The following is a 21883-nucleotide window of genomic DNA, read 5'->3' on the forward strand; positions in this document are numbered from 1 at the left end:
ATTCTAAATGTTATCAGGTGACACACCAATAACACAAGAACGTAAGAAATAGGAGGAGTAGTCCATATGGCCCCTTGAATCTGCTCCATTCAGTAAGATTGTGGCTAAACCTTTGCATCAATCCACTTTCCCATCCTATCCCTAGATTCCCTTAATATCCAAAAATCTCTTGAACTTGCTCATCGACTTGAGCATCCACAGCTCTCTAGGTAGAGAACTCCTACTGTTCACAACCCTCTGAGTGAAGAAGTTTCTCACAAGTTCTGAATGGCTGACTCCTTAACCCAAGGCTGTGAGCCCGAGCTTTCCTTTTCTTTTTTTATTCGTTTACGGGACGTAAGCATCACTGTCTAGGCCAGCATTTATTACCCATCCCTAAATACCCTAAAAAAGGTGGTGGTGTGCCGCTTTCTTGAACTGCTGCAGTCCATGTAGTGTAGGTATACCCTCAGTGCTGTTAGGAAGGGAGTTCCAGGATTTTGACCCAACGACAGTTAAGGAATGGCGATATAATTCCAAGTCAGGATGGTGTGTGGCTTGGAGGGAGTTCCAGGCTCTACAGCATCCATCCTATCAAGCCCTCCAAGAATTTTATACGTCCCACTGAAAACATATCTCATGCTTCTAAAGCCCAGAGAATATAGATCCATTCTACTCAATCTCTCCTCATGGGGAAGCCCTCTCAACTCAAGAATCAGTCTAGTGAACCTCTGTTGCACCCACTCTAAGGCAAGTATATCCTCTCTTAGGAACAGAGGCCAAAGCTGTAGACTGTGCTCCAGGTGTGGTCTTGCCAAAGCCCTTTACAATTACACAACATTTCCCTACTCTTACTTCAACCACCTGGCAATAAAGGCTAAGGTTCCATCTGCTTTCACAATTACTTGCTGTACACTAATGTTAACTTTCTAAAATTCATATAGAACACCACCCAATTCCCTCAATTTATTTTCCCCCACAGGACGTGATCATTACTGGTTAGGCCTCGAGGTGGTGGTGGTGAGCCACATTCTTGAAACGCTGCAGTTCATCTGATATAGGTACCCACGGTGCTGTTAAGAAGGGAATTACAGGTGAAGGAACAGGAATATGATTCCAAGTTAGGGTGGTGTTCAACTTGGAGGGGAATCTGCAAATGGTGGTGTTCCCATGCATCTGCTGCCCTTGTCCTTCTAGTTGGTTGAGGTTAGGAGATTGGAAGGTGTTGTCAAAGGAGCCTTGGCAAGTTACTGCTATGCATCTTGTCGATGTTAGACACTGCAGCCACTGTGCACCAGTGGTGAAGGGAGTGAACGTTAAAGATAGGGTGCCGATCAAACGGGTTGCTTTGTCCTGGATGGTGTCAAGCTTCTCGAGTGTTGTTGGAGCTGCATGATCCAGGCATGTGGAGAGTATTCCATCACATTCCTGACTTGTGCCTTGTGGACAGGTTTTGGAGAGTCAGAAGGGGAGTTACTCGCTAAAGGATTCCCAGCCTTTGGTCTGCTCTTGTAGCCATAGTATTTAAATGGCTAGTCCAGTTAAGTTTCTTGTCAAAGGTAAAAACATATCTCATTCTTCTAAAGTCCAGAGAATATAGAACCATTCTACTCAATCTCTCCTCATGGGGAAGCCCTCTCAACTCAAGAATCAATCTAGTGAACCTCTGTTGCACCCACTCTAAGGCAAGTATACCCTCTCTTAGGAACAAAGGCCAAAGCTGTAGACTGTACTCCAGGTGTGGCTGAAAGTGATTCAGCATTGGTAATGTTGCTGGATGTCATGGAGTGATGGTTAGATTCTTTCTTATTGGAGATGGTCATCGACTGGCATTTGTGTGGCACCAATGTTACTTGTCACTTATCAGCCCAAGCCTAAATGTTGTCCAGGTCTTACTGCATATGGACAAGGACTGCTTCACTACCCGAGGAGGGTCTGGCAAACGGGACTGAACACTGTGCAGTCATCAGCGAATATCCCCCCTTATGATGGATGGATGGATACAGACATCTGCTAGGCTCTTACCTTTTAGAAAAATTCTGCTTTTCCAGTCTTCCTATGAAGGTAGATATTTTTACACTTTCCCATATTATACTGTCGCCCACATGGCCAGTCTTTGCAACCTGTGTCCTCACAGCTTGCTGTCCCATCAAGCTTTGTATTGTCAGCAAACTTGAATATGTTACACTTGATCCCCTCATCCAAGTCATTCACATAGATTGTAAATAGCAGAGGCCACTAGTTAAAGCCTGCCATCCCAAAAATAACTCATTAATTGTATTTTCTTGTTTCCGCGCTACGACTCCCATCCCACAAGCCATAATATTTTATTAGCACTAGTCATCTAATCACCAGATATAGCTTCCTGATCACCACGCATTTCAGATTTTCACAATTCACCCAACTACATAACATATGCAATGTTGGTGTAAAATGCAGGGGAGTTATACAACCCCACTGCTCGCAACCTTGACGTACTAATTCAGCAGAAGCTGTTTGACCAGGTTAGCTGGTAGAAATACAATTTATGAAATGCTTTTGGCAATATAGTAATTGCCAAATCAATGGGAATGACTGGTGCAAACTGACACAATTGAAATTAAGGGGTCTCCCATTTAAGATTGAGACAAGGAGAATTTTTTTCCACCAGAGGGTCATTAGTCTGTGGAATTCACTTCTCTAGAGAGCAGTGGAGACGGGGTCATTGAAAATTTTTAAGGCCGAGTTACATAGATTCTGGACTGACATGGGAGTCAAAGGGTATAGCAGATAGACTGGAAAGTAGAGGTCACATTCAGATCAGCCACGATCTTATTATATGGTGGAGGAGGCTCCAAGGGCTGAATGTCTACTCCTGCTCCTAATTCAAATGTTCATATGTAAATTCAGAGCATTAAAAAGATTGCTCCCTGCCAGTTCATTATCTGACTAATGGAGAAAGTTAGCTGAGACAGTGAAGCATGAATTGTATTGTAAACAAGAAAGAATGGCAACCAGCTTTTAAATAGTTTGAAATGTCCAAATGTTTCTGTACAAAATTAACTGTTTTAATACAACATTTTAAAAACATTATTGAGATCAAGGTGCCAGAGATAAATATCAGTCAGGGCACTGAGGAGAGCTGCCCTGTTCTTTGAATAGTGCCATGGAATTTCTTTACATCCGGCTAGACAGAATCTCAATTTAACACTTAACAGCAGGGGTTGGGAGTGGGGGGTGTGGGTGAGAAAAGGACGGCAAGAGGCAACAACCAAATGATTAATATAAGTTGAAGTACAGGTTTTCCTTCAGTGTCAGCTGTGGCTCTGTGTTAGCACTCTCACCTCCAAGTGAGAAGGTTATGGGTTCAAGTCCCACTTCAGAGACTTGAACAGAAGATCTAGGCTAACAAGTGCCAAGAGAATGCTGCACAGTTGGAGGCACTCCCTTTCATGAGATGTTAGAAGATCGCAAGACATTAATTGAACAAGAGCCCGAGAGTTCTCTTGGTGTCCTAGCCAACATGTATCTCTCAACCATCAGTGAAAAGAAACTATTTGGCCATTATCTCATGGCTGTTTGTGAGACCTTACAGTGTGAAAATTGGCTGCCCTGTTACCTCCATTATAACAATGAAGACGCTGACTTAAGAGTGCTGCATTGGCACTTTGACATGTCCAGAGGTTGTGAAAGGTGCTACATAAATGAAAGTTCTTGTAACCTAGGCACAAACACAAAACGAGGGAGCAGGACTCACCTTCCATACATTCATTTACAGACTCATAGTCAGCGTACGTTCGCCCTTCTGGCCTTTTGGTGGGCTGAACTAGCAAAATCGTATGTGACTGAGGAGAGAGAAAGGAATCACATTAGATACTCTGTAGTTTCTCCCTCTTTTGCTCCACATTCTGCCTCTTTCTACTTCCACTTCTGAAGCAAAAAAGGATTTAACATGTTGCAAATAACTTAAAATTCAAGAGATGGATGAAAAGATTTCACTTTTTATGCAGCGGGTTGTGATCTGGAATGCACTGTCTAAACGGATGGTGGAAAAAGATTCAGTAGTAATTTTCAAAAGAGAACAAAAGGAAATAGGAGCAGGAGTAGGCCATCTAGCCCCTCAAAGCTGCTCCACCATTCAATAAGATCATCAACTTCACTTTCTCGCCCTATCCCCATAATCTTTGGTTCTCTTAATGCCCAAAAATCTATTGATGTGTGTTGAATATACTTAATAATTGAGCATCCACTGCCCTCTGGAGTAGAGAATTCCAAAGATTCACAACCCTCTAGGGACTGGATATATACTTGTAACTGACACATTTGGAAGGCTATGGGGAAACATTAGGATAGTGGCTCTTTCAAAGAGCTGGCACAGGCACAATGGGCTGAATGGCCACATTTGGTGCTGTATGATTGCACAACCACAGAACACTTCAAAAGTTGCAAGGTTTTTCAACTTTTAACTTTAGTTAATTATTGTCTGTTACTGCTTAAATGTAAAAAGCTTCTGGTTTACATACTTCAGATGCTCCCTTCAAGTTACTTAGAACTGCTGGATTACTATTTTCCAATTGCAGAAGATAAGCTGCAACCCAACTTCTATGAAAGCCACAATTACTGCATTTATATTGCAGGTATGGTGGCGGGGGCAAGCTCCTCTTTGACAGCAGTGCCACAGTCCAAATAAGATGGCACCAGTTTCGCAGCACAACTTCAACAGAAGTATCAATGTAGATAAAGTAACACTCGTGGTACAACCAGACATGTCAAGGAGCCTGATGTTGCCGGACAGTGCCACAACAAAGGGACAGTAGCTATTCTGAATATTCAACTGGCTTGTGCCTGCCTGATTACCCGCCCACAAATCAAATTCCCTGTTCCCTCCTTCTTCCATCACAAGATCCGTGACCTGAAAGAACCTCATCAATGTTCAGGTGTTTCATGCTGCCAGAGTTTGGAAACCTGCTCACAGCACGAACAGGGGATTTCAGACATTGTACATACACTGTAGGACTGCTTCCGCTGATATAAACACAAATTAAAACTGCACTTGTGTATCCTTTTAACAAGCTATTGGTGGGGGTGGGCTATCAGGAAAGGACAAGATCAGCAGTGTAAAAGCATCTATTGCATTGTCTTATTCTAGAATCCAGATGCTCAGCTACCACACAGTTAAACTTTGATGGACCTGATTGCTACACCAATAAGCTGCATTACATCAAATTACTAAATAACAAGTAATGAAGGTCCCACTTGCACCCAATAGCATTTGGTGATCTGCTACTTTACACCCATGGGACACTGAAAGATTGGTAATGAATGCAAAGGCAATCATTTTGGTGGGAGATGGGTTAAAGGAAAAGTAGAGCAGGTGTGCAGGAGAGAAAACAGAATCAGCCGAGAAGGCTGTGAACCAATCTTGATCTAAAGAAACAGACAGCGAAGTAAGCTAGAAATGTAATATAAGCAGAACTACTTTGAATGTTAACACAGCATTTTCAAAATCGAATCTCCATTTTAGATGAATTGAGAATTGGACAAGCTAAAACCATGCCTTCAAATACAAATATATTGGAAGAAACAAAAAACTTCTCTTTCCCAAGTGAGAGTTATGTAAAGATGTGTTGAAAATCCAGTGTCAATCTGCAGTATTTATGTAATTAATCCTCTGAACCCATTAAGCATTCAAGTGACCAGAAATTAGTTAAGGTGTTGTACGTGATCTGTTAAACTAGGGCTCACATAGACTTTGTCTAAAATAGCATTGCAATGTAAGTGCTCTTATGTAAAATGGAAACAAATTAAAAATAGGTAAGAATAGGGAAGAGGAAATCTGATAGGAACCAAGACAGGTATTAAGGCAAAATACTGCAGAAGCTGGAAATCTGAAAATAAAAACAGAAAATGCTGGGAAAACTCAGTTGGTCTGGCAGCTGTGGAGAGAGAAACAAACAGTTACATTTAGAGTCCAATCTGACTCTTCTTCAAAGCCAAAGACGTCATATTGGACTTGAAATTTGAAATTTAACTCGGAGTTAGATTTCAAATCCAATATGACGTATTTGGTTTTGAAGAAGAGTCATATTGGACTCTAAATGTAACTATTTCTCTCTCCACAGCTGCCAGACCAACTGAGTTTTTCCAGCATTTTCTGTTTTTCTTAAGTTCTTTACATTCTTTTGAAATATTAGCATATTAAAACTGGGCAGCGTTGTGGCACTATTTGACTCATAGCACAAAATTTTCTGGAGCTTGCTAGCAATCTAAGCTTTAGTCCGCTGAGCATGAAAATTAAAAGCACAGACTGAGCATCAAGCAAGAGCCTTGGAACAAACTGGTTCACAAACCATTTCTATTTTGTTGTTCAAATACTAAATTCTGTTTAACAGTTTACATACATTATAACAGTCTTAAGTACAGGAACAGGTTATTCAGTCCCAACTGCTTGGTCTATTCCATTATGCTTCATACGGGGGCCTTTTCCCACCCTACCAGCACATCCTTCTCCTCCAACTGTTTTGAACTTTCTCTTAAAACATGCTGACGCCATTCTCCTTAATCATTTCCTATAGTGGCAACTACTGTCTGGGTAAAACATTTTCTTTTAAATCCTTATTGAATTCATTGATTTATGGGTGGATCAACACTTGCAAGCTCTCGGCGGAGCTGGAAACACAAACAACATATTTAAACCAGGTAGGGGTCCTACAAACAATGCTTCAACGATAGAAAGCCTCAAAAAGAGAACAGCAGTAAGGGAAACAGAAGAAATAGTCAAGCTGAGGATGAGCTCTGCAGCCTCAGGTCATAAATTAAATCATCGAAGAGCAAATGCTGGCCATAAAGGAAGGTCTGGATCTACTGGTCTCCAGGTCATCGGAGACTGGACATACCTCCCCAGGGTGCACTAAGGGACCCTTCAAAAGTTACAACACACTGACTCCGTGGGAATTCCCCGGGAGGTTTGAACTTCCGATGGGCAATTCCCCTGCTCTCCAGGATCCTCCGAAAAAGTCTCCACCTCTGAGTTAGAGTGAAAGACTTTGGACAGTTCCAACTTACTTCCTTGAATAATCAATCAAGAAAATGTTAGACAACAAAATCCTAGTACAACCACATCCACCTCCCCCCTCCAAGACCTCCCCGCCACCAAGTCACCCTGACCTGATCCGGCTAATCCCCACCACCCGACCCCACCCCCACCACGACTCAACTTAACCTGACCTCACCACCTCAGCCAACTGCCAGCCTACCCCCTTACCTCACCCACCCTACCTCCTTACCTTCTCTCCACAGCTTTTCAGAGAGGTTTTGGGCCATTTAAACTCTTTACTTATAATACGGCAGCTAGTGCCATAAAAAGGGGTGTGGTTTTTGCACAGATTCCCTTTGCTGATGTCTCCAATATTTCCTGCGCTAAGTAAGTTTGGAAGGATCCTCCCATCGGAAGATTTGCCAGAAAAATCAGAGGAAATTAAGTAGGTATTTTTTGTCTGATCAGGGTCGGAAACAGGGGTTCCGAACCAATTCGGAAGATTTGGGCCAAAAGGATACAAAGAAAGAAAATAAAATCCATTAGTTTAGGTGGAAATTTTACACAGCCTCAGTCAGAAGGCTATCACAGCCTTGGAGGGGGTGCAGTGCACAAACCTGTGACTGGGAAAGAATTTTTGGAAAAAGTCAGGGACAAAGAAAAACATAATAGGAGCAGTAGGCCAAATGGCCCACTGAGCCTGCTCTACCATTCAGTAAGATCATGGCTGATCTTCTATATTAATTTCACATTCCCACCATATTCCCACTGATTCCCTTAATGTCAAAAAAAATCTATCAACCTCAGTCCTGAATACATTCAACGACTGAGAATCTACAGCTCTCAGATAGAGAATTCCAAAGGTTCACAACATTTTGAATGAAGAAATTTCTCATCGCTATCCTAAATGGACTTATCCTCAAAAGTATTACCTCTGATTCTAGACTCTCCAGCTGGAGAAACAGCCTCTCAGCATCTACCCTGTCAAGCTCTCCAGCAATTATATATGGTTCAATTAAATCGGTTCTCATCCTTCCAAACTCCAGAGAAAGGCCCATTCTACTCAATCTCTCCTCATAGGATAGCCCTCTCACCCCAGGAATCAATCCGGTGAACCTTTGTCTCACCCTTTCTAAGGCAAGTATATCCTTTCTTAAGTACAGAGATCAAAACATTACCCAGTACTCTGGGTGTGGTCTCAACAAAGCCCTGTACAATTGCAACAAGACTGCCTTACTATCATATAGCAAATTCCTTGCTATAAAGGCTAATATTTCATTTACCTTGCTAATTGTTTACCGTGCCTGTATGCTAACTTACTGTTATTTGTGTATAAGAACACCTAAATCTCTGTGAATACCAACATTTATTAGTTTCTCACTTCTGAAAAATATTTGGCTGTTCTATTATTTGTACCAGGTGGATAATTTTATATTTCCCCACATTATATCCCATCTGTCATGTCTTTACCCACTGACAACCTGTCTATATCCGTTTGCAATAAAAATAGAAAAATGCTTGAAAAACTCAGCAGGTCTGGCAGCGTCTGTGGAGAGATAAACACAGTTAACATTACGAGTCCGTATGAACGTCTTCAGAGCTGAAGAGAGGTAGAAAAGTGATGGGTTTTATGCTGTTGAAAAGTGTAGGGGGTGGCGGTGGAGCAAAATAGGTCAGCGTTAGGATGGAGATCAGGAAATATTAAATGACAAATATGTCATGTACACCAAAGGGAGCAGTAATAATAGTATTAAAGACTAAAGCAGGTGTTAATAGCAGCATATAGGTCAACTCTCTCTGAAAGTAAGATAGCAGAACAAGGATCAGCGCTTTCTGAAAGCAAAATATGAGAATGAGATACAGACTGGCACTTGGGGTGGGGGGGAGGTAGAAAATAAATCAAAATGGAGGACAGAGTTCATGATCCGAAGTTGTTGAACTTAATGTTAAGTCCAGAAGGCTGTACAGTGACTAATCGGAAGATGAGATGTTGTTATTGCTTTTATTTTATCCATTTGCAGCTCTTCAGTTTTCTTTTCTGCCTAGCTTGGTATTATCAACAATTTAGATATAATACTCGGTCCCTTCATCTAATAGATTGCAAATAGCTGAGATCCAAGCACCGATCCTTGTGGCAATCCACTAGTTTCAAGCCACTAACCTGAAAATCACTTATTTATTAATCTGTCTGTTAACCGATCCTTCTAATACATTATCCCCCAATCCCATGAACCATAATCTTACAGCTACAACTTCAAAAAAACTCAACTAATTTGTCAAAAACAATTTCCCTTTCTTAAAACTGTGCTGACTCAGTTTAACTATATTATAAATTTCTAAGGGTTAGTTCATTTTTGATTGGAAAGCACAGGAGAGAAGTTTGTGTTATGAACTCATTTAGATAAAAACAACCCATACAGGGACCTGTTTGAAATAAAAAAAACAAATAGCTTTGCGGTAGTCCTACAGTATTTCATAAGAACTGGAATCTTACCACAATTGGAATATGGCAACACATCCAAAAATGCACAAACGTGCTATCCTAAATTTATTTAGGATACACAAACTGTGAATAACTCCAACTATTTCAAAGGATCATCATAACCAGCTTGCAAAGCCTCTAGACAGTAAGCAGCATGATTAACAGCATGGGAACGCAAGGACATTTGTCACCTTAACTAGGCTCTATCTGTATATCTTCACACAAAAAGGGGACAGAAAGAAACTGGCTTAATACTACAATGCATTTTAGTAATACATTTTAACACTAATATAACAAAATTATGATCTTAAGGTTGAAGTAGTTTCAGGTAATAAAAATCCCAATGTTTACGGATTATGCACTTTGTGGCAGCTTGTTCTGAATTTATTTTCAGCATTAGGGAACTTTCCAGGATTTCCTGCACTTTAAGGATGGGTTCCTAGATGCATGCGATAGTTCCGTGCTAATTTCTGTCATTTTGGAAGCATCAATAGCACATTCACCTGCACGTTTACTGCCTGCAACATAAAAACAATGTATACAAATTAACACCAGCACTATAGATGGATTATAGTAAATGTACACAATGTGTTCTCACTGCTGCTGAATTACATCAAAAATGGTTTAAATTTTCATTTGCACAATCTTCCCTGATTTCCCCATGTCATTCGTCACTGCTAGCCAGTAACTTATGGTAAAGTAGTTCTCAGCCCTATAAACTCTCACTCATTAAATTTGACATACATTATCCCTATATCCTCCAGCAATACATCCTCTGACTTTTTGATGCTCCTCCAACACTGACCTCTTGCCTATGCCCAATTTTCATCAATCTACCATTGGCATCCATGCTTTTCACTGCTTGGGCCTCAAATTCTAGAATACCTTCCCTAAACTTCTTTCCCCTTTTATGTTGTTCCTTAAAACCTACCTCTTTCACCTATCCTAATGTTTCTTCATGTGTCTCAGTATCAATTTTTTTCCCTGATAACTTTCCCATGAAGCTTCTTGGGATGATTTTTAACCACATTAAATATGCCATATCAATGCAAGATGTTGTTGATGATGGATTATTTATTTTGCTTTAGAAATTCAATGCAGCTTCTCCAAATAGATTCACCTTATTTTTTTTCGAACAGATTTGCAATTAGGCATATCTTTTGTTACCAGGCATAGCACTCACTTCTGATAAACATACATTTCAGGGAGCTTAGGCCTAGTTCCACACTGCTTGTATTACCTCAAAAAAAGGTAGCTTTTCTTCCAGTTTCTTTTTTAAAAGAAACAACCTACACCTCAAGGTTTCACATCATCATTTTTTTTTAAAATGGAAAATTTACAAATGCACATTGCCTGTTAAAAGACAACTGGCTAATTGAACAAAAAGCCATTTCCAATGAACCCACCAAGAAATTTTTAACTATTGTAAAAAATAAATTTGTTTTACCTATGAACAAATCAATGCATTAATATATAAAATGAAATAATTCTTGATATTTTTGTTGGCAATTTGCTGTGAATTTTGTACCTAACTAACGCCATTCAAAACTCTCACTCAGAATAACAAACTCTATCCAGTGCGTTTATAGTTTGTCTTAAAAAGCATAAGTCCTACTTTTAAATACAGTACTCCCCTATTGTTGACTGACAACTTCTACACGAGTTGAGTTCTGAAGATGCCGGACTGAGCCTATAGGCCACAGAGACAGCATTGCTCAGCCACATCCACCCCAGTAACTTATCCTTTTCCCTTCCAAATAATATACAATATGTATAAATTATATACAATCTCCAAATTAAAATGAGCCAGTCCCAGACTTTATCAGTCTCTCGAATTGTCTCCTTCAAGCCTCTCACCATGATGATCCTTTGAGGCACTTCAGAATCACTCGATTGAAGCGCGCTGCCAACACTTACTCCGCCCCCCACCGCCATCTTTGTGCGGGGCATTTAAACGCACTATCTCTTAACTAGACATTCCAGCTCAGAGTAGTAGCCTTCAAGTGTCATCGCACTAAGTTGAATCGGTTATTATTCGTGACCCAAGACTTTAAATGTGATGTTTCGCAGAGGAGTACACATCCTTCTCTAAATGCTTGAAGCGGTCTCCATATTTGTGAGGGGCAAAAAGTGTGATTTAATATGTTAATAAATGTCCATGTAATTATTTAGTGAAGTAAACCAGAAGGATATTATTTCAGGGAAAGCATCGAATTGTAATTTTATTTGATTCAAAGTAAGATCACGTGGTGTTCAGTTGTGTTGTTGTTTGGCCCTTTTACCCGGATGTGACGGAGAACCGGAAGTTGATTATTGGGTCGGTGGCTGCTATGGGCCGAGCGGTCTCTCCGGGCGGGGATCTAACTGGGGCTTTTTCTCTCTCTCTTTCTGGCCGAATGAAGATGGAGTTTGATTCATCAAAAGATTAAAAGGGGGCTCGGGTAATCCATTGGTGAAATTGGGCCTCGGATTGCTGCCGGCAGCGGACTTTTGTTGTCGACGGTTACTGAGTGCCTGTTCCCCAACTTCGAACCACCTCCCCTCTCCCTCCCCCACCCAACAACCCCTCCACCCCCACCCCACAACCCCTCCATCCCCACCCCCACCCAACAACCCCTCCATCCCCACCCAACAACCCCTATTCCCCCCTCTCCCCGCCAAACCCCTTCCCTCCCCCAAGTCCCTCACCCTCCAACCCCCCCCCCCCCCCCATTTCACCTCCCCTACCAGCAACTCCCCCCTTCCTCACCCCCCAACCACTTAGTCCTTCCCCATTCTCACCCCCTCCTTGTAGCCTGCCTCCGGCGGCAGAATGGACGATCTCAGCACCATCAGCCTGCTCTCCTTGGCCATGCTGATCGGCTGTTACGTGGCAGGTACCATCCCTTTGGCGTTCAACTTTTCCGAGGTAAGCAGGTTGCCCTCCTCTCACTGCAACTAGCCGGCAGTTTACCATTTACTGACATTTAACTCCACCTTTACAACCAACCCCCACCGCCCCAGCGACAAATCTTTCCACTGTATGAAGGTTGGCTTTCCATCCTTTTACTTTTTAAAAATGATGAACTTTATAAACATTGGTTGACTATCTCTCTTTCTTGGAAACATTATTCACCCGGATTCCAGAATAAAACGCAGTTAACAAAGGTGGAGTTTAGCTGTTTTTAAAACTAGTGTTTCGTGGCAGTTTTTACTTCACCTGTAACTCCTCTGCACACAAGGCTGAGCCTCGTAAATCGATCACTAAATTGAGTGTCAGAAACTTGGTTGGACTTTCTCTTTAATTTTAACGAGCTACTGCAGAAGGAACCCAATAGTTTCACAAACCACGAGCAAAAAGGCACAATTTGTTCCTTAATCGCAATCTGATGGCAGCTTGCAAGTTTGTGTTTTGAGGTGTCAGTTTAAGATGAATCGTAACTTCGTCCTCCCAACTCAAAATGTACTCAGTAATTTTTAACAAAACACCTCCACATATCTGCATGAGCAATGGTATCTGCAGAAGTGTCACTAGGCATTTGAGTCGGTATCTTTTCAATCTTGGCCTAGAGTTTGAAAGTCAGATACATCTGCATCTGACGTCAGAAAATAGGAACCGAGATGTTTTATTTAAATTATGTTTATTCGCATTTGTGCTTCATCTGAACCTCTTTTTTGTTTAGACTACTATCCTTTTTGTGCTGCACCTTACTAACGTTTTATTTATAATAAAGCATTGGTATAGCTGTGGCAATGTTTGTAGCGCCCTGAAGCAGGCTGCATTGCTGATCCAGTGAGATGTACTTCAAAGTATGGATATTGTGATTTAGCTGTGATGCCCTGTGCAGTCAAATAGTTTGCTGGCACTCACCATTTGGGTGTAGTCCTAGCACCTGTGTCCCATTGTCGGTTAGCACCAGCTAGAAAAACAGTGACAGTTTTTTTTGAGATGTTTGAGTTTTTACAATGTGTTACTTATTAAAAAATTAATGAAGAGAAGACCTACTTAACCTTTGAGACTTAAAAAAAATAAAACGGCAAATAGACGTTCTTAAAAATAATATCAGTATCAGGCTCTGGATTGACCTTTGCCTGGGATGAAGGACAATCCATTTTTTTGATAGCTGGGTTGTGTCCAACATTTTCACCATAAGGGAAGTGGGCCAGGTAGCATGCACCCAAGCCTTCAATCACTTTGAAGGCCATGTTAACAATGAGTGTCATTGTTTCTTCAGTCCCTGCAAATCAGAATCAGTTGAAAATTGCATGTTCTTGGTTGACATATTAAATAATTGGTGAATTTCCAATGCTGTATTGACAGCTGCAAGTGTCAATGCTTTGCAACATCATTGCTTTGTTATGTTGGCCCAAAAGGATTTACATTGTCAGATATAATGTTTAGATCACAATAATTGGTAAAGAGCTTCCCATGTCATTATATTACAATGTTCTTCGAGTGATTTTATCTATGAAACAATTTTTTGGTTGGCTTGAAAGGGCATTCAGAGAGCTGGCTACATCATTAACATTGCTATATTTTTTGGAGCAAGTAGAGGTTATTTTATGTTGTGAAGTAGAAAAGTTTAGTTGCCTAGAGAGACAAATAATGCAATCTATTGCTCATTGCACTGCCATATTCACATTAACACTGCTAAACACCAACATGCAAAACTACTCTACCTGAAATGTTACCTCACTTATTCAGGAGCATTTGAGAGAAGAACTGGGAATGGTGGTGAATTTATTGCATTAGTAAACAAGAACTTAAAACCCAGAGTCCGGCCCAGGCACAGTGGGCTGAATGGCTTCCTTCTGTGCTATATGATACTGGGTGGTCCTGTGAACATCTAGACTGTGACCTTCTGGAGCTGCTGGGTTAGGATCCTAATACTGAATCATTCTTGGTTTGAGAATTGCTGAAAAAAGAGACATGCTATTTTCATCTTCCACTCATCAAGACAGCTCACAAGAAATTACTAACAGTAAAGGGGAGCAACAATTTATACTGCGTGAGAAGAGTGCTGATTGGTTGGCAAGTGAACTCTGATTGGTGGAAGTGTTGCCATGGAGGACGCAGCTTGGAACAGCAACTGCCCAGCATTCTTAGTTTGTAATATTTGTATCAATTGGGATTGTTGTTGGACTCTGTGAAACTCAGCATTATTTGTTTATTCTTTCAATGGACTTTAAACAATAAGTGCATTAATCTAGTATTTAGTTAGACATTAACCTTCATGTTTTTAAAACTAATATACCTGAGCGAGGAAGGAAGCCATTCAGCAACTGCTGACATTTTTTCTTGCAACCTAAAAACTAAATCCACCAGCCTGTGCAGGTGTGTGCTCGCTCGCGCTCAATCTCTCTCTCATACACCCTATTTTTTTGCTTTATTCTTTCATGGGTTATGGGCATCACTGGCAGGGCCAGCATTTGTCGCCCATCCCTAATTGCCCTTGAACTGTGAGGCTTGCTAGGTCGTTTCAGAGGGCAGTTAAGAGTCAACCACATTTCTGTGGGTCTGGAGTCACATGTTGGTCAGACCACGTAAGGATGGCAGATTTCCTTCCTTAAAGGACATTAGTGAACCAAATAGGCTTTTACAGCAATCTATGATAGTTGTCAGGTGAGACTAGCTTTATATTCCAGATTTATTAATTGAATTTAAATTCCACCAGCTGCCATGCTGGGATTTGAACCCATGTCCCCATAACATTAAGATAAAAACAAAATACTGCGGATGCTGGAAATCTGAAACAAAAACAAAAATAAAAATAGCTGGAAAACCTCAGCAGGTCTGACAGCATCTGCGGAGAGGAACACAGTTGATGTTTCGAGTCCGTATGACCCTTCATCAGAACTAAGGAAATAGAGAAATGAGGTGAAATATAAGTTGGTGGAGGGGGGTGGGACAGGTAGAGCTGGATAGAGGGCCAGTGATAGGTGGAGGCAAAGAAGAGATGGCCAAAGATGTCATAGACAAAAGGACAAAGGGGTGTTGACGGTGGTGATATTATCTAAGGAATGTGCTAATGGGAACATTGAGGGTAGCAAGCAGGACAAGCAAGTGGCAGACGGCCCGAGTGGGGGGAAGGGATTGAAATGGGCTAAAAGGTGGCGATAAGTCTCACTTCCTCCAATTAAAAGGTGTGGCTATGGGTACCCACATGGGCCCCAGTTATGTGGAACATTCCTTGTTTCAGGCCCCCTCCCACAACTCTTTCTCCGGTACATCGATGACTGCTTCGATGCCACTTTATGCTCTTGTCTGGATCTGGAAAAATTCATTAATTTTGCTTCCAATTTCCACCCCTCCATCATTTTCACATGGTCCATCACTGACACTTCCCTTCCTTGACCTCTCAGTCTCAATTTCTGGTGATAGACTGTCCACCAATATTCATTACAAGCCTACCGACTCCCACAGCTACCTCAACTACAGCTCCTCACACCCTGCTTCCTGTAAGGACACCATCCCATTCTCAGTTCCTTCGCTTCTGTTGCATCTGTTCTGATGATGCCACTTTCCAAAACAGTTCCTCTGACATGTCTTCCTTCTTCCTTAACCGAGGTTTTCCGCCCACGGTGGTTGACAGGGCCCTCAACCGTGTCTGGCCCATCTACCACGCATCCGCCCTCACACGTTCCTCTCCCTCCCAGAACCATGATAGGGTTCCCCTTGTCCTCAGTTATCACCCCACCAGCCTCCGCGTTCAAAGGATCATCCTCCGCTATTTCCACCAACTCTAGCATGATGCCACCACCAAACACATCTTCCCTTCACCCCCCTGGCGGCTTTCCGCAGGGATCATTCCCTCTGGGACACCCTGGTCCACTCCTCCATCACCCCCTACACCTCAACCCCCTCCCACGGCACCTTCCCATGCAATCGCAGATGGTGCAACACCTGCCCCTTTACTTCCCCCCTCCTCACCGTCCAAGGGCCCAAACACTCCTTTCAATTGAAGCAGCACTTCCCTCAATTTAGTCTGCTGCATTCGCTGTTCCCAATGCGGTCTCCTCTACATTGGAGAGACCAAACGCAGACTGGGTGACTGCTTTGCGGAACACCGTCGGTCTGTCTGCAAGCATGACCCAGACATCCCTGTCGCTTGCCATTTCAACACACCACCCCGATTTCATGCCCACATGTCCGTCCTTGGCCTGCTGCAATGTTCCAGTGAAGCTCAATGCAAACTGGAGGAACAGCACCTCATCTTCCGACTAGGCACTTTACAGCCTTCCAGACTTAATATTGAGTTCAACAACTTCAGATCATGAACACTCTCCTCCATCCCCACCCCTTTCCGATCCCCCTTTTTCCAATAATTTATAATTTAAAAAATATATATTTTTCTTTTCCCACCTATTTTTAAATTTATTTCGATCCATTGTTTTATCTCCACCTTTTAGCCCATTTTGATCCCACCCCACCCCACTAGGGCTATCTGCCACTTGCTTGTCCTGCTTGCTACCCTTAATGTCTCCATTAGCACATTCCTTAGATAATATCACCACCGTCAACACCCCTTTGTCCTTTTGTCTATGAAATCTTTGGCAATCTCTTCTTTGTCTCCACCTATCACTGGCCCTCTATCCAGCTCTACCTGTCCCATCCCCTCTACCAGCTTATATTTCACCTAATTTCTCTATTTCCTTAGTTCTGATGAAGAGTCATAAGGACTCGAAACATCAACTGTGTTCCTCTCCACAGGTGCTGTCAGACCTGCTGAGTTTTTCCAGCTATTTTTATTTTTGTTTTTGTTCCCATAACATTAGCCTGGGCCTCAGAATTACTAGCCTAGTAACATTACCACTACACCACCATCTCCCCAGTCTTACTCAGATTCAAGCATTACCCAGTTTTCTCTTAAAAGATGCACTGGTTTCTACCTCAATCACCCCCTGGGACAAAGTATCCTACGCTCCCAACAACCCCCTGTGTAAAGGAATCTCTCTATCCAAAGTTTTTTGAAGTAACAGAGATAGTTGGTAAAGTAGATATTGTATATATCAAGCTTGTCCAACCTATGGCCCGCTGGCCACAGCTTGGCCCCGAAGCCTCTGTATCTGGCCCGCGGAGCCACTGTTAGAACTATGGGTAAATTCATCGAAAGATCCTGCAAGGAGCTGCTCCTCCAATCATAGGCTGGTTCTCTCCTGTGTTTGCTGCTGACAGGCTAATGAGCCAATCAGGAGAAAATCTGGGAGAGAAACAGTCTGACTGGAGGAGCAGTGAGCATTGGGAGGATAAGTGGCTTCTCTTTGTTTTCTCAGTGCGATCACTGTCATCCTCCTGTCCAGGCTCCAGTCCCTAAAGGAGCACAAGGCTCAAAATGGCAAAGTGACCCAGGGAGGCCACGAGAAACTGCAGAATTGCAGCAACAGCACCCGCCTTGGGTAACAGGAGCCCAGACAGGATGCAGTGAGGAATTGTGTCCCTTCACAGTGTTCTGATTACCTCGGCGGTAAGATGTTCAAACTTTGCAGGCCCAGGCGGCAAGCGAGTGAGTCTGGGTGCAAGCAAGAATCCTGAGACTGGGAGTGAGCTGGACACGCGCATACCCTGTCCTCCCCTTCCTTCTTCCGAAAAACCTATCCACAAAGCAGGCCAGGAGAGGAGGAAAAACTAGGCTGAAAGGCAATCAACTTCCAGCCTCCACTTTTGTATGAATTCGTCCAAGGCCATCACAGTGTGTGCCACCAGAGACAAATGCAAGGTCAATGTTAGTTAAACCCAACTCTTTAGCTCAGCCCCGGTCCCCACCCCTTCCCTGGTGACCAACACTTGGGGGAGGTCTAGTCTGTCTCTCTCTAGCTCTGCTTAAGCAAAAAGGCAATTAGTCAACTCAGCTGCTTGGCACTTTTTGGTGATTTTTATTAATTTTTAAAAATTGTCAGTTTATTGCTTTGACATTGATTTTTTTTTTAAATTCATGTTTAATGTTGTGCCAAACCTTACCCTGTCAAAATTTGCTCATCAGCCCCTTGCGTGAGAAAAAGCTTGAAATGTGACCCCACCACATGAAAAGGTTGGACAATCCAGGTATATATGGACTTACAAAAGATATCTGATAAAGTGCCACGTAACAGACTTGTTTGGAAAATAGAGGCACAAGACATTAGACAGTTGTAACTTGGGTGTGAAATTGGCTAAGGAATAAAAGGCAGAGAGTAGTGCTGAATGGATGTTTTTCTGACTGTAGAGAAGTAGGCAATGCGATAATGTAAAAAATAGGTACAGGAGTAGACCATACGGCCCCCTTAAGCCTGCTGTGTCATTCAATGTGATCTTCTGCCTTAGCTCCACTTTCTCGCCCACTCCCCATATCCCTTGATTTACTTAGCGATCAAGAATCTGCCTATTTCAGGCTTAAATACATTCACTAATGTAGCATCCACAACTCTTTGGGGTAGACTATCTTTTTGTATATAAACGACTTTGGTATAGGCAGTACAACTTTGAAGTTTGAAGCTTGTACAAATCTTGGCAACATAGTAAATAATGACTAAGATAGTCTAGGTAGAGTACTTCAAATCTGGCCACCCGAAACCAGCGGTGTTCGAAAACAAGACATTTTTTCCCATGCTCTGAGTGGCTTAGTGATCCTTGACCCCGCCCAACCCAGAGAGAAGAGAGATCATATTCACTGAATTAAGGGCTTCCAACTTTTTTTTTCTGAAATCTGTCACGGACTTAGTCCTGAGATTGCTGGATTTGGGTACTCTCTATCTGATTTTAGGAGGATACAGACAAACTGATGAAATGGCAGACACATGGACGTTAGATTTATTGCAGTTTTAATGTGTGAAGTGATGCACTTTGGGAGAAACAACATGACAAGTCAGTGTAATCTACGTGGCGCTGTTTTGAGGGGGTGCAAGAACAGAGGGACCTGCTTTAGGGAGGGGGGGGTGTTGCATATTTACGAATCTTTGAAGGTGGCAAAGCAAGTTTAGGAGGTGGTTAAGAAAACTACAGACACTTGGCTTTGCAAATAGGGTCATTGAATACAAGACCAAGCCTTTAAATTATTGATTAAGCTTCAACTGGAGTAAGTACTGTGTACATTTCGAAGCACTACAGTTTAAGTAGGATTTCAAGGCCTTGGTAAGGATGCAGAAGAGGTTTACCAGGATGATAACAGGGATGAGGAAGATTGGTAAGTGGAAATAAAAGCAAAATATTGCAATGCTGGAGATCTGAAATAAAAACAGTGCTGCAAAACTCAGTACTGTCTGGCAGCATCTGTGGAGAAAGAAACAGAGTTAACGTTTCAAGTCCGTATGACTTCTTCAGAACTGAAGAGAGGTAGGGATGTGATGGGTTTTACGCTGTTGAAAAAGCTTCGATGCGACAAGATTGTGCATGCTAAAAAGGCACTGAGACCAGGGAAACCTTCACAGTGAGTCCCCTCTTCCTCACCCGAGTGCATTTTTAAACAGGTCTCTGGATGACAGTTAGTACTGATATTCAGATCAGGTAAATCCTTCCTTAACCCAGAATCACACTTATTTCCACTAAAGCTGAGATCAGCTAATTCAGCACAGTAAAGGAATTGAAGGAACACTTATTAAAATGAGCTAATCTCCTGTTGCATTGCCATAGGACAACTGCATTTTTAAAAATAAACTTTAAGATGTATTTTGTACATTTTGTAGAACTATATCTATATCTGTAGTTGCCTCGCCCTGTCTCCCCTTGTGTTCTTTCTTCAGTTTTTATCTTTTCCTTGAATTCTCTCTCTCTCTCTCTCTCTTCCTCTGTGTCACTCACAAAGTAGCTGAGTCTCTAGTTTTACTCTTCATTTTTCAACTTTTGTAAGTCCACTCTGGCCAAGCTTTTGTTCACATCCCCTCCTTTGGTTCAGTGTGAATTATTTATCTCTGATTGCGTTATTTTTCTCATGTGTGTCTTGATATATATCTCAAACCGTCTCTCTCATTTTCTCTCGTACATGAAAGAAAGAGGAAGAAAATGACATTGTTTTTCTACATCTAATGTGCCTCTTTCTCTTACATTTTCTAGAGCGATCGCAGGGTTTCAACTGCCTGATAGCTGCAGAAATGATATTGTCTGTCTCTGATTATGTAAGAGAGTGAGTAGGAAGTACGCACCACAATAATGAGCTGCATTCTATTCCCATTCTGCTGAATGGGAGTCAAACCCTAACTAGTTGTGATATATCTAGGAGCTAAACCAATTTTTAATGGGGAGAGGTGGAACTTCCTGTTGGCATGTGTAGGAAAGCTGCAGTGAGTCTCTTTTAGAGGGAGAGCATTTTCATTTTGAATTCCTAAAGAATTTGGAGTGCTGTTATTGTGAAAATAAGGCTTTGACCAAAACAATTAGTTTTTAAACCCATTGAAGTGTCATAATAGTAAATCAATCTCATACAATGCACCCTTATATATAATACACAATTATGAATAATTCGGAATCAAAATACTTTTCCACTGTATCTTGTCATGTTTACTGTCTTTTGTAATTAGCCCACACCTTGTTGAATGCTTAATGAGTTCCTATTTTATGCTTGTCATCTGTGAACATCAACTACTATGATGTTGTAGATATGAGGGACATGTAATATGATATAATGAAGCCCTCAAAGATCCCACCAAGACAGCCGTTCTCAGTCAGCACCTCACTGGCAACCTCTCAATCTCCAACCACCAGGAGCTACAATGTGTCATATTGCATGGTTGATCCTAGAGTCCACCATAACAAGCTCCACAAAGAGGTCCTTGGCCCCTCTACTGGGGAAAATCGTGACTGTTTTGATGGTTTGATGAAAACAGCCAAAAGATACAGGACCTAAACGAGCATAAGTGCAAAACTTTCGCTGACTGGAAACTTTGCCATGCCTCAAGAGAAAAGCAGCAGTCCTACAGGCATCTGAAGGCAGCAGTACAGCATAAAATCCGCAACATAAAGAACAAATGGTGGGTAGAAAAAGTGCAGGAGATCCAACAATTCGCAGACACCAACGATGTGCGCAGTTTCTTCAGCGCTTTCAAGACTATCTATGGCCCAAGCGTTTGAGGGCCCTTCCCACTGAGAAACAAGCATGGAGGGAGGTCATAAAGGACAGGGAAGCAGTCAGTGCTCACTAGAAAGAAAATTTTGAAGAACTCCTCAATTGGGACTCTGTCTTCAACATGAATGCCCTCAACTTCATTCCTTATATTCTGTCCTCAGTCTTGCCACCGCTCTGGTCTGGAGCAACGTTGAAAAAGCCATTCAACAACTGATTAACAAAGAAATCTCTGGAGCAGGTGGAATCCCTGCTGAAATTCTGAAACATGGAGATGCGCTTCTGGCACAGCTGCACAACCTCATGTCCTTCATCTGGGAAGAGGAGTGCGTGACGGGTGATATCAGGGACGCTGTGATGGTGACTATATTCAAGAAGGAAGACGAATATCTGCAG

At 42.1% G+C, this 21883-nt stretch overlaps 2 protein-coding genes across 3 annotated transcripts in view; one reads left to right on the plus strand and one right to left on the minus strand.

The window, feature by feature from the left end:
• Positions 1-11545, minus strand: part of LOC144693276 (enhancer of rudimentary homolog) — a 45816-nt gene extending 34271 nt beyond the window's left edge. The window contains exons 1-3 of one of the 2 annotated variants that reach the window (XM_078563012.1): positions 11334-11545; positions 9980-9994; positions 3716-3803 (exon numbers count right to left, since the gene is read on the minus strand). In XM_078563012.1, coding sequence (XP_078419138.1) covers positions 3716-3803; positions 9980-9994; positions 11334-11426 — 196 coding nt within the window. In that variant the 5' untranslated portion in view covers positions 11427-11545. Of the gene's footprint in view, positions 1-3715; positions 3804-9488; positions 9995-11333 lie in introns of both variants that reach the window. The other variant, XM_078563013.1, reaches the window with a different exon arrangement.
• Positions 11546-12194: 649 nt separating this feature from the next.
• Positions 12195-21883, plus strand: part of slc39a9 (solute carrier family 39 member 9) — a 47635-nt gene continuing 37946 nt past the window's right edge. The window contains exon 1 of the mRNA XM_078562918.1: positions 12195-12384. Within this exon, the coding sequence (XP_078419044.1) occupies positions 12289-12384 (96 nt within the window). The 5' untranslated portion in view covers positions 12195-12288. The remainder of the gene's footprint in view (positions 12385-21883) is intronic.

The sequence above is a fragment of the Cetorhinus maximus genome, chromosome 18 (genome assembly GCF_964194155.1).
Source record: "Cetorhinus maximus chromosome 18, sCetMax3.hap1.1, whole genome shotgun sequence".
Classification (NCBI taxonomy): domain Eukaryota; kingdom Metazoa; phylum Chordata; class Chondrichthyes; order Lamniformes; family Cetorhinidae; genus Cetorhinus; species Cetorhinus maximus.